Here is a 13,800-nt window from a genome sequence, read left to right on the forward strand (position 1 = left end):
CTGGGGAGGAACAGAAATAGAGCCGTGGAAAGGTGTCTCCCTGACTCACCAGAGATGGGGGAAGCTGAGAAGGCTGATGGGAAAGAACTATTGGAGAGTGGTATGACCAAGACATAGGGAGAGGGGTGTAATCAAGAGAAGCATCTCTGAAAGACCGGGTGGGATGGGGAACTGAGTATGTTAAGGACTGGCCTGTCCCATTGTACATATGATATTTGTAGGCAGGTGGCTGTGCTGATTTCTGTTTACTCAGTGAGGTAGGAAGCAAGATAGTCTACAGAGAGTGGGTGGTGAGGATGGAGGTGTGAGTATGGAGATTTAGATCAGCTTCTGCTGAGAGCAAGGACTGATGAGCAAGAAAACAGGAAGAATTGCCAAGCAGCATAGAAGCAATTCAGCTCAGGCTGGAGATTGGGGCATTTCTATGTGAGATGAGAAAGTGAATTCTGCCTTAGCTGTTCAGCTGTAGGACTGAAAAAAAAAAAAGAAAGAAAGACAGAAAGAAAGAAAGAAAGAAAGAAAGAAAGAAAGAAAGAAAGAAAGAAAGAAAGAAAGAAAGAAAGAAAGAAAGAAAGAAAGAAAGAAAGAAAGAAAGAGAAAGAAAGAAAAACCCTAACAGATACAGTGGTGCAGATGGTGGAGATCTGTGATGCAATGATAGCTACGGACTATGGTTGCAGAGCCAGCTGGAGGAGGGCTGGAGAAGACTCACTGTAGACTTCAGCCTCCCAGGAAAGATTCTAATGAGGGAAGGAAGAGGAAATTTACCACTTAGCTGCCCACGCTTCTTATTTTGCTATTGCTTGACATCAATAAAGAATAGCTTCTACTGCGGGCTTCAAATGCCTATGACAGGTCTGGTACTTAACATTTTAACATACTGTGGTTTCGCCCCCTTGGAAGCTGTCTCATTATTCAATACTTGTTATGATTATTTCAAACTGTGAAGACTGACATGCGAAGAAATAAGAACCTCGTAAAATCTTGCTAACAATTAATTTAAGTTTTTCAACTAATAGCTTCTTCAGATGAAATAACAGCGTTACCTGCAAAGACAATTTTCTTCTTTTCAGAATGTCTTTGGTTGCAGTGGTGCTGCTTACACTTCCTTAGTGGGGGTGCCATCCTTTGGGGCAGATACTGGTGATTTCAAAGCTTTCCAGTCTCGGCACATACCGCAAGAGGTGTGCGAGAAAATCTGTTGGGGTTATTTGGGTTCATTTTTGCCTAAAGCTTACTCTTATTTAACATATGAGTTGACACTGCTGCCCATACATTGATTGACAGCTGAGGATCCCAGAGTGTCCTGGAGGATGAGTGGGAATTTTGCAATATGAGAAGGTGTCAGCATCCTGGGACACCTGGGACATTGACATGTGTGTGGGTCATGCAGATTTATAGTTTTATTATCTAGCGTTAATTAGGTTAATGCAAAATGCACAAATCTCTTAAAAAAAGATTTCTGCCAAGAAACTATAGTTTGACATTAATACTAACAATATATGAGGGGGGATCCCCCCCAAATGGAATTATCTTCCAGAGGGCGGGCCCCTTGTAGTGCAGGTTTCCCTGCTCCGTGAGGGTTGTAGGCACCCATCCATATCAGTGTGTCAGCTGGCGTTGTGAGAGACTGCATTTGGCTTCAGTGAATTTTTTGGAACATTCTTTCAATGTGATTGCCCATTTCATGATGGGTGATTTATGAGTATGCCGGCCCACACTGCACTGAGTGTTCTGCAGTTTTTGACAAAAACCAGCATGACCGCCTTACCCTACCCTTCCTATTCACCCGATCTTGACCCCGAGTGACATTTTTTTTGTTTCCCCAAATGAAAACAGTCCTCAAAGGAAAACATTTTGCCAATGTGGGAGAGATGAAATAAAAAATGGCAGAAGCACTAAAAGACATCAAAATCAGCAGGTTCAAAAACTGTTTTGAGCAGCAGAAAAAATGACTTGCTAGGTGTATTGCATCAAATGGGGAGTACTTTGAAGGTGACTGAAGTTTAAGCATGTAAGAATAAATATACAGTGTCTTATAAATAAATTCCATTCTTTTGGGGGGCATCCCCCCTCACAAGCATGAGGAAGCCACAGGAAAGTGACAGGCTGATGCTTTCTCCTGCTCCTGGCTGTGAGCTGGTCCTCACCCACGTGAAAGGCAAAACCTAGGATGAACTAGTGAGATCTGACAAGAAGGTGACCAAAAAACTTAAGATTATCAAAAGCACTATCAGAAATATGACTTTTTATTTACTACATTAAGGCTGAACCTTGTCCCAAGTGTATACTTGTGCCTAGAACTGTTCTTTAATGATTATGTAAAAATATAATTAACTAATCACTTAAAATGTTATTTCATTTTTACTTTATCTGTCAAACATTCATATTTTTTGTTTTATAATGTTCATAACATATTGATACAATACATAAAGTACTATATATTACACACAACATAGATAAAGTACATTATATAATAAATGTGTGTGTATATTTATATATATATTTTTTACTTATTTGGGGTGTGAGCTGAGAAATGTTTAATTAATAGGATTCCCCATTAAAAAATGTGGACACCATTTGTCTAATTTGTCATCTGTCAATAATACCTTTTAAAGATATGTGAAAGTAAAAATGCAAATGGACCAGGAATGATTTAGAATCCTCTCTGATACTCTTCCTCACTACAACTCTGCAGACACCCCTCACAGAGGGGGCCTCCACCCGCTTTCTCATATCTATACCGAGGGCAGGGAGCCCACCTGTCTCCAAACCTCATGCACCCAGCTGGCCATGACACGTTACCTTCTGCTTCTCCCTTTCAGTGATGGTTTGCTTGGAGCTTTCTATAAGATGGAAAAGTGCTTCATGCTTCTTGGTACTCACCATTAATTTCTTTTTGGCCTAGAGTCAAAAAACATTTTAAAAAAAGGAGCAGAAATTGATATCAAGAGAAAAACTCTTCTATTTTGGAACAAGTTAATGTTCATGTGCTAGCTTGAATGATTGTGTAATTATAATTCTTCATTTCAGCCTTCACCTCAAAACCTGCCTAAAATATAACAATGGCTAAGGTTTTGCCCTGAGAACCACTGTGTATTTTTTCATTATTGTGGGTACACTCAAGAGGGTTATGTATTTTGTTAAAGCATCAAAGGCCTGCAAGCCTCCAAATGTTATTCTAGCTACATGATGGAAGGGAATGGCTCTACCACAAAAAATAAATAAATAAATAAAAATAAAAGTAACACAACAAACATGGAAGAAATCCCGCATCATTTTTATAAATCAACCTGGGCCACAATTGAGGTTGTTTAAAGATGATTTTTTAAAACTTACAGCCAAGGGGAAATTTTGCTACCTGATGACCAGGCATCTCATGACCTGCCCTGCATTTGTGAGACGCGGGTGAGGTTGGGGAAAGCTGGGAAGCAAGAAACATCCCAAGTCTCCTGACCCTATTGATGCCTCAAACCTCAGAGTAGGTTATGATTTAGGCGATCATTTTCTATTCTACACAGTTCCAAGTTGGCAGGAGGTAATGCTCCAGAGATAAAAAAAGATTTCAGTTTGATTTGGATTCAGCCTGTTTCAGAAACTGGATTGATTGAAAGGCTGTGTGGTTTTTCACCTTAGGAAGAACTGTAAAACCCGATGATGAAGGGAAAAACTCAGATCTTTTTTTCCTTAGGAATCAGGGGCAAAGGCTGCTGGAAACCTCTAACTGTATGAAACCTCTACAAAAGGGAGGAGCAAGAAGGTTCTAGACCCTCTTCCTCCACCTTTGGTCAGGCACATGCCCACAGATAAATGAGAGCTTGAGCCCAGAGCTTTGATCCTTTAAGGCTTTTCATCGGTGTCTCCAGAACAGACTGGACTTCATTACTGACGTGCTGAGTCCCTTGAATTGTAACTGGAAACAAATTTATTGTAGCTCAAGAATTTTATGTTCTCTAATTTCTCTGTTGCTCTTTATAAAACATAAAATTATTTTTATTGGGAAAATTAATTGGTGGAAAGTGGGAAATAATAAAAGATGCTTTTTGTTCCTGAAAGCAATTGCAGCTGCTGAGCTTGCTTTCTCTCTTTTGGTCCATTACATTGAATTTCCCATGAAAGCTGAATATTTAGAGAATGGATTTTTTAAAAACAAATTCTGTTTAAGAAAGTTCATGAAATCAAGAGCAAAACTAAAAACAAATGACTGGATGCTGTTTATGAGACTTTTAAATATGTATTTTAAATGTGATTCCCATGAGCTTACTTTTATCAGTACTACTATTGTGGGTATAGAAATTAATTTATCTCAAACATTTCTTATTAATGTTTTTGATCTCATGGAGTCTTCGATTTCAGCAAAAGCTTCAGTGGCAACACCGAAGGCTGATATATGGGCTACCCGTTTCTGATGGTCTCTGGTTATTTATATATACAGGTGGCTCTCTACCTGGGAAGGTTCTCTTTGGGGGCTGGAACTTGGGAGATAAAAAAGGAGAATTTCAACTTTTGGACCACAAGTCCATTCAAAGAATATCCTTGGGTTTTCTTGGCAGATTCCCTCTCTTATCCTTTCTACTGAAAATGAATTCCTCCTAAACTGGATTGTTCTAGAATAATCTTCTGTGCATATATATGAGCTCCATCTGTTATTCTCTCTGCTTAAGAACCTATAGAATTCTCCAAATTTTCATACCAGATCATAATTCCTCTCCTTAGAATTCATTCACTATTTCCTGCACATATGTTACCTATCAATTACTGGGAAATAAGAACCACATCTTAGTACAGTGTGGTGCACAATAAGTGGACTGTACATACTTGTAGAATGAATACACATACATCCCTTCACACGTTGTCACCCACCCCTCATGGTGCTCCTCTCACTAGTAAGACAGATCACAAACACCCTTCTACAAATGACAAAACCAAAACCCAGAGAGTATTTGCCACTTGCCCCAAGTTACAAATTATACAGAGAGGCAGTCGGCATAGTGAAATGATCAAGAGTAACCTAGAGCCCAACTTGTAACACTTCCTGTTTCAAGCATTAACCAGTTTTGTGAACTTAGGCAAATTATTTATCTCTTTACCTCAGTTTCCCCATCCATCTTCAAGATGAGACAATGCCAGGTCACATACAACAGTGGGGTGTTGTGATGATTAAATATATAGGATATAGCACTTCGTACACAATAAATGCTATGTGTTGGCTATAAAGAAAATCCATATTCAGAGCCCTGCTCTTCCACTGATTGAGTGGAAAGGTATATCTATATAATAACTCAGGTGAGCAAGCATTTTTCTCTTCAGTTAACACTTAGAAATACTAACACTAAAACACATTATTGTGCAAAAGTAAAAAAGCCTCAATCCTAAAACTTGTTCACACAAAAGATGTTTGTTACTCACCTTAATTTGTTGATTCCAGTTGCTAATGAAAAGATTTGCTGTCTTTTCAAATTCATTATCAAGCTATGAAGAGAAAAAGAATTTTTTCTGTCTTTTTCTGCATCACAGTGCTGGCTTATTAGTTGGAGCACAATCACTGTCACAATTCAAAGAAATTTCAAAATCCTTTAATGGACATATTTCCTGAGAAAAGTAACCAGACTATCTTTTCCCTGTCAAGAAGCTCTTGACAGAATTTAGCCTGAATGCATTTGGTAAAATAATTATTTCTTATATGGACCTACATGAAAACAACATAAATATGGACAGTCTGTGTGAAGAATCTTTCATAGATTGGTGTCACATCTGGTCCCACTTTCTCTTCAGCATCATTCCATGTGGCCCAGATGTTAACAACGTGAGAATTGGTATAAGTCCTTAGCAGTGTTAATTTTACTGTGCCTCATTGCCTCTGAAGTGAATGTTGTTTTAACTTCAAATTGAATTCTTATGTGGAACAGACCAACAGCTGCCAGAGGGGAGGGGGGAGGAAGGGTTGAAAGAAGGTGAAGGGATTAGCCAAGAACATATATGCACAACCCAAGGGCATCATTGTGGTGATGGCCAGAGGGAAGGGGACAGGGGCTGGGTGGAGATAGGCAAAAGAGGGGCGGGGAATAGGAGAAAAATAAAAATAAAAAAGATTGAATTCCTAGTCATAATTAACTTTATTTTACTACTTTAAACAGCCAACAGGACAGTAATAGTAATGACAAAACTGGATCTAGGCAAGCCCCCAAGGAAGTCAAACTTAAGTTAGGAAAAAACCTTTTCTTCTAGACACTAATGTTTTCTCCTTCCCACAGATCAGCCATTATCCAACCACTTGGAGAGCTGGCGATATTGCACTTTTATTTTTCCAGTTGATTAGATTCAGAAAACATGTTTTATTATAACAAATACAATGAAAGGAACCATGCTTTATGCCATTTTTTTTACTCTATGTATGTGGCTGTCGTGTTCACTTTTTAAATTTTTCTAATTTTTTTTAAACCTCACCTGAGGATATGCCATCAGTGGTTTTTTGAGAGACAGAAACACTGATGCCAGAGAAAAACATCAATTGGTTGCCTCCCACATACACCCTGACTGGGGATCGAAACTGCAACCCTTTGGTGTATGGGACGATGCTTCCATCAACTGAGCCACCCAGGCATGGTAAGTTCACTTATTTTAAAAAACTCTAATCTCAAGATGGAGGCATAGGTAGACATGATTCACCTCCTCGCACAACCACAAAAAGAATTACAACTAAATCTCAAAACAAATAATACCTAGAACTGTCAGAAAACAGGACTGCATGGGAGTCTGACAAACAAGGATTTAAAGAAGCCACATTCATCCAAATGGGTAGGAGGGGCAGAGACGGGGAGATGGATGGAGAGGCAAGGAGACTCAGCATGGTGCTGAGAGGCAGCAGTGGTGGAACAAGCAAGAGCCGTCCCACATTCACGTGTGGTGGATAAAAATTGGGTGGAATAACTAGGGAGTGATCCCAGCCCTAGGCCAGACCACATAGCCCAGCTGTGCTGAGAAGATAAATCCCCATAACTTCTGGCTGTATAAACTAGAGGGGGTTGGAATAGTGGAAGAAACTGCTAGATTTTCAGGAATCTGTGCTTAAAGGGCCAGCATAGTCATAGAACATACACAAACCCACCCACTCTGGGATTCAGTACCAGAGCAACAGCTAAAAGGGTGCCAGTTGCATACAGGAAATAGGTGAAGTGACTGGAAATGGAGTGAGTGTCAGGCAAACCTCCAGAAGTCAGGCAGCAGCATTGTCCCCTCTCCAAAGCCTCCCCCCACACAGAGCCACAAAGTGGTGAAGTAGGTTGCTGGCTTTGGTGATCACCTAAGGCTCCACTCCACAGAATTTGCAGGTGTTTTTTTGACATTAGGTCATGCTACTAAGACAGGGAGTCAAAGCAGCTCTACCTAATACACAGAAACAAACACAGGGAGGCTGCCAAATTGAGGAGACAAAGAAATATGGCCCAGATGAAAGAACAGAACAAAACTCCATCAAAAGAACTAAATGAAATAGAGATAACCAACCTATCAGATGCAGAGTTCAAAACACTGGTGATTAGGATGCTCAAAGACTCACTGAGTATGGCAAAAACATAAAGAAATGAAAGTTACACTGAGTGCAATAAAAAAAAAAATCTACAGGGAACCAACATTGAAGGGAAGGAAGCCAGGATTCAAATCAACAACTTGGAACATAAGGAAGAAATAAACATTCAACCAGAACAGAAGAAAGAAATAAGAATTTAAAAGAAAATGAAGATAGTATAAGAAGACTCTGGGACATCTCCAACTGTGCCAACATCCAAATCATAGGGATGCCAGGAGAAGAAGAATTGAAAACTTATTTGAAAAAATAATAAAGCTTCCCTAATTTGGTGAAGGAAATAGACAAACAAGTATAGGAAGCACAGAATCCCAAACAAATTGGACTTAAAGAGGCCCACTCCAAGACACATCATAATTAAATGCCAAAGTTTAAAAATAAAGAGACAATCTTAAAAGCAGCAACAGAAATAGAGTTACCTACAAAGGAACACCCCTAAAACCATTGGCTGATTTCTCAAAAGAAACTTTGTAGGAAGAAGGGACTGGCAAGAAGTACTCAAAGTGATGAAAGCAAGGACCTACAACCTAGATTACTCTATCCAGCAAAGCTATCATTTAGAATGGAAGGGCAGGTAAAGTGCCTCCCAGACAGGTAAAGCTAAAGGAGTTCATCATCATCAAGACATTATTACATGATATGTTAAAGGGACTTATTTAAGAAAAAGATCAAAACTTAACATTACGATGACAACAAACTCATAATTATCAACAACTAAACCTAAAAAATGAACAAACTATGCAAACAACAAGAACAGGAACAGAATCATAGAAATGGAGAGCATATGGAGGGTTGTCAATGGGGAGGGGAAGGGGGAGAATGGAGGAAAAGGTACAGGGAATAAAAAGCATAAATAGTAAGTACAAAATAAACAGCAGGAGGTTAAGAATAATATAGGAAACTGAGAAGCCAAAGAGCTTATGTGCACAACCCATGGACATGAAGTAAGTGAGTGATTGCTGGAGGGAAGGGGGTTCTGGGAGGAAGGGGGCAAAGGGGAATAAGTTGGGACAACTGTACTAGCATAATCAATAAAATATACTTAAAAATGAAATTGATAAACTCAAATATTTTCTCTTTTGTGTGAGACTGGGAGGGGTGGTGGGGGTGCAACAGGGAGGGGCAAAGCTGAAAAGATTATGGACTAGAACAACAGTTTGGGGGACCATGACATTAATTATTGAAGGCACTGTAATAATGGTCATAGCACTGTGACTAATTTATGCTCAGTACTAAGGAGATGCTAGTAATGATCACATTATAAAGTGGTGTAAAATTATTTATTAATTAATGAAATATAGATTTGTGTTTGGATTTTATGAAGTTAGTTTGCAAAGGTAGATAGATGATTACACTGCTGTCTCATAATCACTGTAAATACCCTCCATCACTGTAGCCCTCAGTAGAACATCCATTCTGGAAAAATACATGTGTGTCCACACAAACCTCAATTCCACTTCCTGACTGCATTTAATGAGTCTGAGTAAAAATATTTTTTTTTATCATTTTTCTTCCATCAAGAATTTTTACAAATCCTCTCATCATACTGACTTGCTACTTTTCAGACTTGCTTTTTCTGGCTGTAATCACTTGAAATTCCCCTTAGCCACTGCCTCTCCCCTGTTCTCCCCTCCCCTCCCCTTCCCAAGGACCACCTATTATTGCTTCAGAACTCCTTATCTGCACCTGGTCTTGAAATAGTGACCATGAGCCACCCTTATCAGAGCTAAGCAACTTTTATTAAACACACCTTATGTTGCCTGAAAATATATTTGAAAGCACTTAACAACTGTATGACACACAAATAAAAAAAAAAATGAGCACAAGAGAAACTGTTCTGGCAGGAAAAGTACATGGACTGGAGAATATGTTATACAGTAGGAGCAGGTGTCCCTGAAGTGTTTAGCTATTTTTCTTTAATTTGCAGGCTGTTTGAGGATTTATACCTATTATTGCCTTTACATAATCCCAAGCTATTAAGAATAGAACAGCATTTCTTTTTAAAAATGTGTTTATAATATTTATTTATAAAAGGATTATCCATTCATTGAAAAACAATGGAAACAAACAAGTACAAAAAATGAAATAACCTCTGGTTCCACTCTCTAGAGATAATTCATATTGACAGTCTGAGGAGCTTCTTCCATGTATACATATTTATTTTACAAAGTTGAGATCATATTGATAGATTTTTTAATCCTCATTTTTTATTTAACATTATATAGAAAAAAAATTCCCCACATGTCATTAAATTCTTCTATGATAAGATCTCTAATGGTTACATAGTATTCCATTGCTTGAATTTAACTATAACTTATTTTGGGGTAATGAAGAACTTTCCAGTTTTTCCCTATTACAAAAATGTTTTAACAAACATCCTTGTACATAAATATTTGGGTTTGTTTTTATTTTCATGACTAATTTCTGAAACCTAGGATGATTTTTAGATCATCTTTTATTTCTTGAGCCCAAGACAGAAATCTTGCTTAAACAGGGAAGAGAAAAAGATTTTGACTCACTGATTTTCTCTTCTTCTCATGTACACTCAGGACCTGATGAGTTGGTTTTATTGCTTCCAACTCAATTGCTTTGCCAAGTTTTCTGGAAAAAGAACATAAGAGACACACAACTATAGCATTAGGATTTATATCTGCCTTTCCAAATTATTTTCTGGGGAAATAAAACTGTGTGTTACGGCAAGTTTGAAGTGGAGTATGGTCGCACACCCACATTAAATATTTATGACTCCCGTTGGGGTTGGAGGAGGCTGGGATGGGAGCACTCACTGATGCAGGTCTGCTGCAGACTTCATGCCCTCCGAGACCCAGGCCCAGGCGCTGATGACGCAGCTGGAGGCAAAAACAAGGAGGCACAAGAGTGCGTCATTTTCCCAGAAAGTCTGATTCTTTGCATTCAGCAATTGCACTCATATCCCTAATCTTATTTCAATTTCTCCATGGGATTAAATGCTGCTAACATATTTATTTGCACTATATTCATTACAGAAACTGCTATTTTTCAGTCATTTTTCCTTGAGATTTTCATTTTCTGTTTCATGTCTGTAAAAAATCGGAGAAATAAAATAGCCAAGGCTGAGAAGGCATTTAGAATAGGCAGGAGACCTCATGTTAGGGGTAGGAGGCCCTTAAAGACAATATTTTCAGGTTCCTTATTTCACAGATAATAAACTGAGGCTCAGAGAAGTGAAGAAGTGACAGAAGATTCAAGAGCCCTGACCATGTTCTGCATATTGCTCTTGGGGTTGGGGTTCAGGTCTTGTTCCCTGTTGGCTTTTACAACAGCTCAGATATTTTATGGCCTAGTGAGCAGTATCTCGATTCAACATAAGGATGACACTGTACTGTCCTCAGCAGCACAGAGAGGATTAGGAAGTGCGATACCATTTTCTTCTATGGAAGGGGCATGCAGGACTCACAGCTGCCTACAATTCCATCAGTAACTTTGGGTACAGAGGCCTGTGTGGCCTTTGAGGGAGGAGGAAGGGGCAGATCAGTGCCCTTACTGACATTAGGATGGTGCAGAATGTTTGCCTGCAAATGATCTAGGTTGTACCCTATAGTCAGATAATGGGAGAACTGGATCAAAGGGTGCCAGATTTTCTGCATGCCCAAAGCCAGACAAAACCAGAAACAAGAGAGTACCTCCTGTTTTCCTCCAATTCTAGGAACTTCCAGAAAAGACCAAACAAACCTATACATTGACAGGAAGCAGATCAGTAGTTGCTTGAGACTGTGGGGACAGGGTTGCAAACAGGCATGAAGAACCTTTTGTGTAACGAAATGTAGGAGACTGCTCTGCGAGGCATGGGACCAGTTCCCACTCAGAGATGCACAGGACCCACGCCCATGGATAGGTTCTTTTGTGGGGAGTCAGGCCTGCAATGTGCCTAGGCCACTTTGAGTGTTGCTCTTGCTAAAAAACTCCCTCACCCTGAACTGAGGACATTTACTGCAAAGTAACTTCCTAAAATCCATGCTAAACCTTCCAAGGATGAGCATAACTGGTTCAACCACTTTTGCTTTTTCATTTGCAAATATTCCTCTTCTGTGATGTGATTAATAGCATTGGCTCCTTTGTCTTCTGTAAAAGGTAACCACCTAAAGCGAACCTGTGCACAGTAAATGAGGACCATCATGTAATGTGCCAAGAAACCCAACGGAGGCTGTCATGGCAAGGGCCAAGGCCTTTGCTTCCCTTGAGAGAAAAGCCATGCTTTCCCTTTTCCTCCACCAGACCCGGTAGTCCATGTGAATGTCTCATTTCATCCATAATGACACAGACACTGCAGGCCAGTGTCTGCATCAATGAAATTGTGTCTGTGTTTATTTTCGTGGTGGCTATATAGTGTATACAAAAATCAAAATCGGCCAAATCATACACTTAAAATGGGTGCTTATTATTGCATATAAATTAAAACTCAGTTGAATTTATTTCTTTAAAAAGGGAAGGCAGGCACACTTTTGGGAAGAGAAGCTGACATTTTCCCATCAGAGTTGCCGGAAAACGAGGGGGGGGGAGCCGAGGGTGCTGTCCTCAGGGGGGCTGTGAATCCACAAGCCCCCCTTTGTTGCCAGTGTGAGTTTGGAGAGATCACTTGATTTCTCTGACCCTCCTTTAATTGGACTTAATTCAGGTTACTTAATGCAAGACTTACTAACACAGACTCGGGTATAGGTACAAGTTCAATTACTGTTTATTATTAAATATGACTGTGCTGATCCTGGCTAACCAAACATCCTGGATGTGCCAGCTCTCTGGGAGCACCGTGCTGGATGCTCCAGCTGCAACGCAACATGACACACACCTCCACCCTGCACCTCTCATTCTTTAGTAATTACTTTTTTCTTTTTCTTTTTAATGAGTTGGCATGACATTGGTTAACAAAATTACACAGGCTTCAGTTGCACAATTCTACAGCACATCATCTGTACACTGTATTGTGTGTTCACCACCCCAAGTCGAGTCTCTGTTTATCACCCTTTATTCCCCCACACTCTCCTCCACCTCCCCACATTTAGGAGGTAATTAGAGTCAGAATCAACAAACACTTACAGGACTTTGGTTCTGTCCCAGGTAGTTCACATACTTCTTGTATTTAATCCCCACAACAATTATGTGAGATGGGTTTTATTTCCATTTTAAATAGTCACTTAGAGGTAAGATAAATTTTCCTAATTGCCTACCTGGTAAGTGGTAGAGCTAGAATTTAAACTCGGGTAGTCCAAGAAAAGTCTTTCTATTGAACCACAGTGCTATACTGACCCCTTTGTAGTCTACTACAGAACCAAAGTCCCATAAGTGGGACAAAACCAAAGTCCCATAAGTCTACTAACACACTATCCTAAAGTTCAAGCTAAAAGTCAGAGCACTTTCGAAGTCAACACTTATGAGTACAGATGATGCCTAAAGAGTAATGAGAATATGAGCTCCCAAAGCCTTCCTTTCTTTCTTTCCCTCTCATTCACCATCAAAAGAGGCTTTTGCAATGGTATTGCCAGACATCTGCAAGCATTAGTCAAGAATCTTCCTAACAAATGATCACTAATGGGCCATGTTTTACAATACCAATATCTTTTTTCTCTGCCTCCAAAGAAGGAGTCAACTTCAATCTGAAAAGCACTGAGGAAGATTTCAGCACCCAATATTCTCATCTCTTTCCATACATTTTCTCATTGAATATACACCACCCCATATACACACCCATATGCACACACCATGGAGAATATATCATTATTTCTTCTAACAGTGGAGGAAGTCAAGGCGCAGAAAGGCCAGTTTATTTGGTGAAGGTCAGGCAGTTGAAAGAAAGCAGGATTCACACTTTTTGACTTCAAGACATTCCAACTGAACAACACTGCTTTCCAAGTTAACTATCATCACCAACCTATTGAATTTAGGGTTGTAGGAGTCACGAAGACATGGGATGAATCCAGCTCAGCAACTCCATATCTGTGTGACTAGGGCAAGTGTCTTAAACTCTCCAAGACTGAAGACCTTGTCTGTAACAGGTACAATAATAAGCTTTCTCAGGGGTTCTGAGGATTAAGTGAGAAAGTCTATAAAAGCATTTAACACAACGTGGAGCTCCTAGTAAGGGCCCGAGACCTGGAAGCCATGCTTGCCATCATGCACCTGCTACTTTGATAGCAGGAAGCCGGAACTGAAAAGATGTCCCTTTTGATTGCCTTTAAGAA

At 39.6% G+C, this 13,800-nt stretch overlaps 1 protein-coding gene across 5 annotated transcripts in view; it reads right to left on the reverse strand.

Annotated features, from left to right (window-relative positions):
• The window catches only part of NOSTRIN (nitric oxide synthase trafficking), a 68,202-nt gene that overhangs the window by 21,599 nt on the left and 32,803 nt on the right, over positions 1 to 13,800 (reverse strand). For 4 of the 5 annotated variants that reach the window (XM_036023348.1, XM_036023347.1, XM_036023350.1 and 1 more), the window contains 4 exons: positions 10,372 to 10,434; positions 10,105 to 10,186; positions 5,410 to 5,472; positions 2,806 to 2,904 (listed from right to left, as the gene is read on the reverse strand). In XM_036023348.1, the coding sequence (XP_035879241.1) occupies positions 2,806 to 2,904; positions 5,410 to 5,472; positions 10,105 to 10,186; positions 10,372 to 10,397 (270 nt within the window). In that variant the 5' untranslated portion in view covers positions 10,398 to 10,434. The remainder of the gene's footprint in view (positions 1 to 2,805; positions 2,905 to 5,409; positions 5,473 to 10,104; positions 10,187 to 10,371; positions 10,435 to 13,800) is intronic. The other variant, XM_036023349.1, reaches the window with a different exon arrangement.

Source organism: Phyllostomus discolor, chromosome 4 (assembly GCF_004126475.2).
Source record: "Phyllostomus discolor isolate MPI-MPIP mPhyDis1 chromosome 4, mPhyDis1.pri.v3, whole genome shotgun sequence".
Lineage (NCBI taxonomy): Eukaryota > Metazoa > Chordata > Mammalia > Chiroptera > Phyllostomidae > Phyllostomus > Phyllostomus discolor.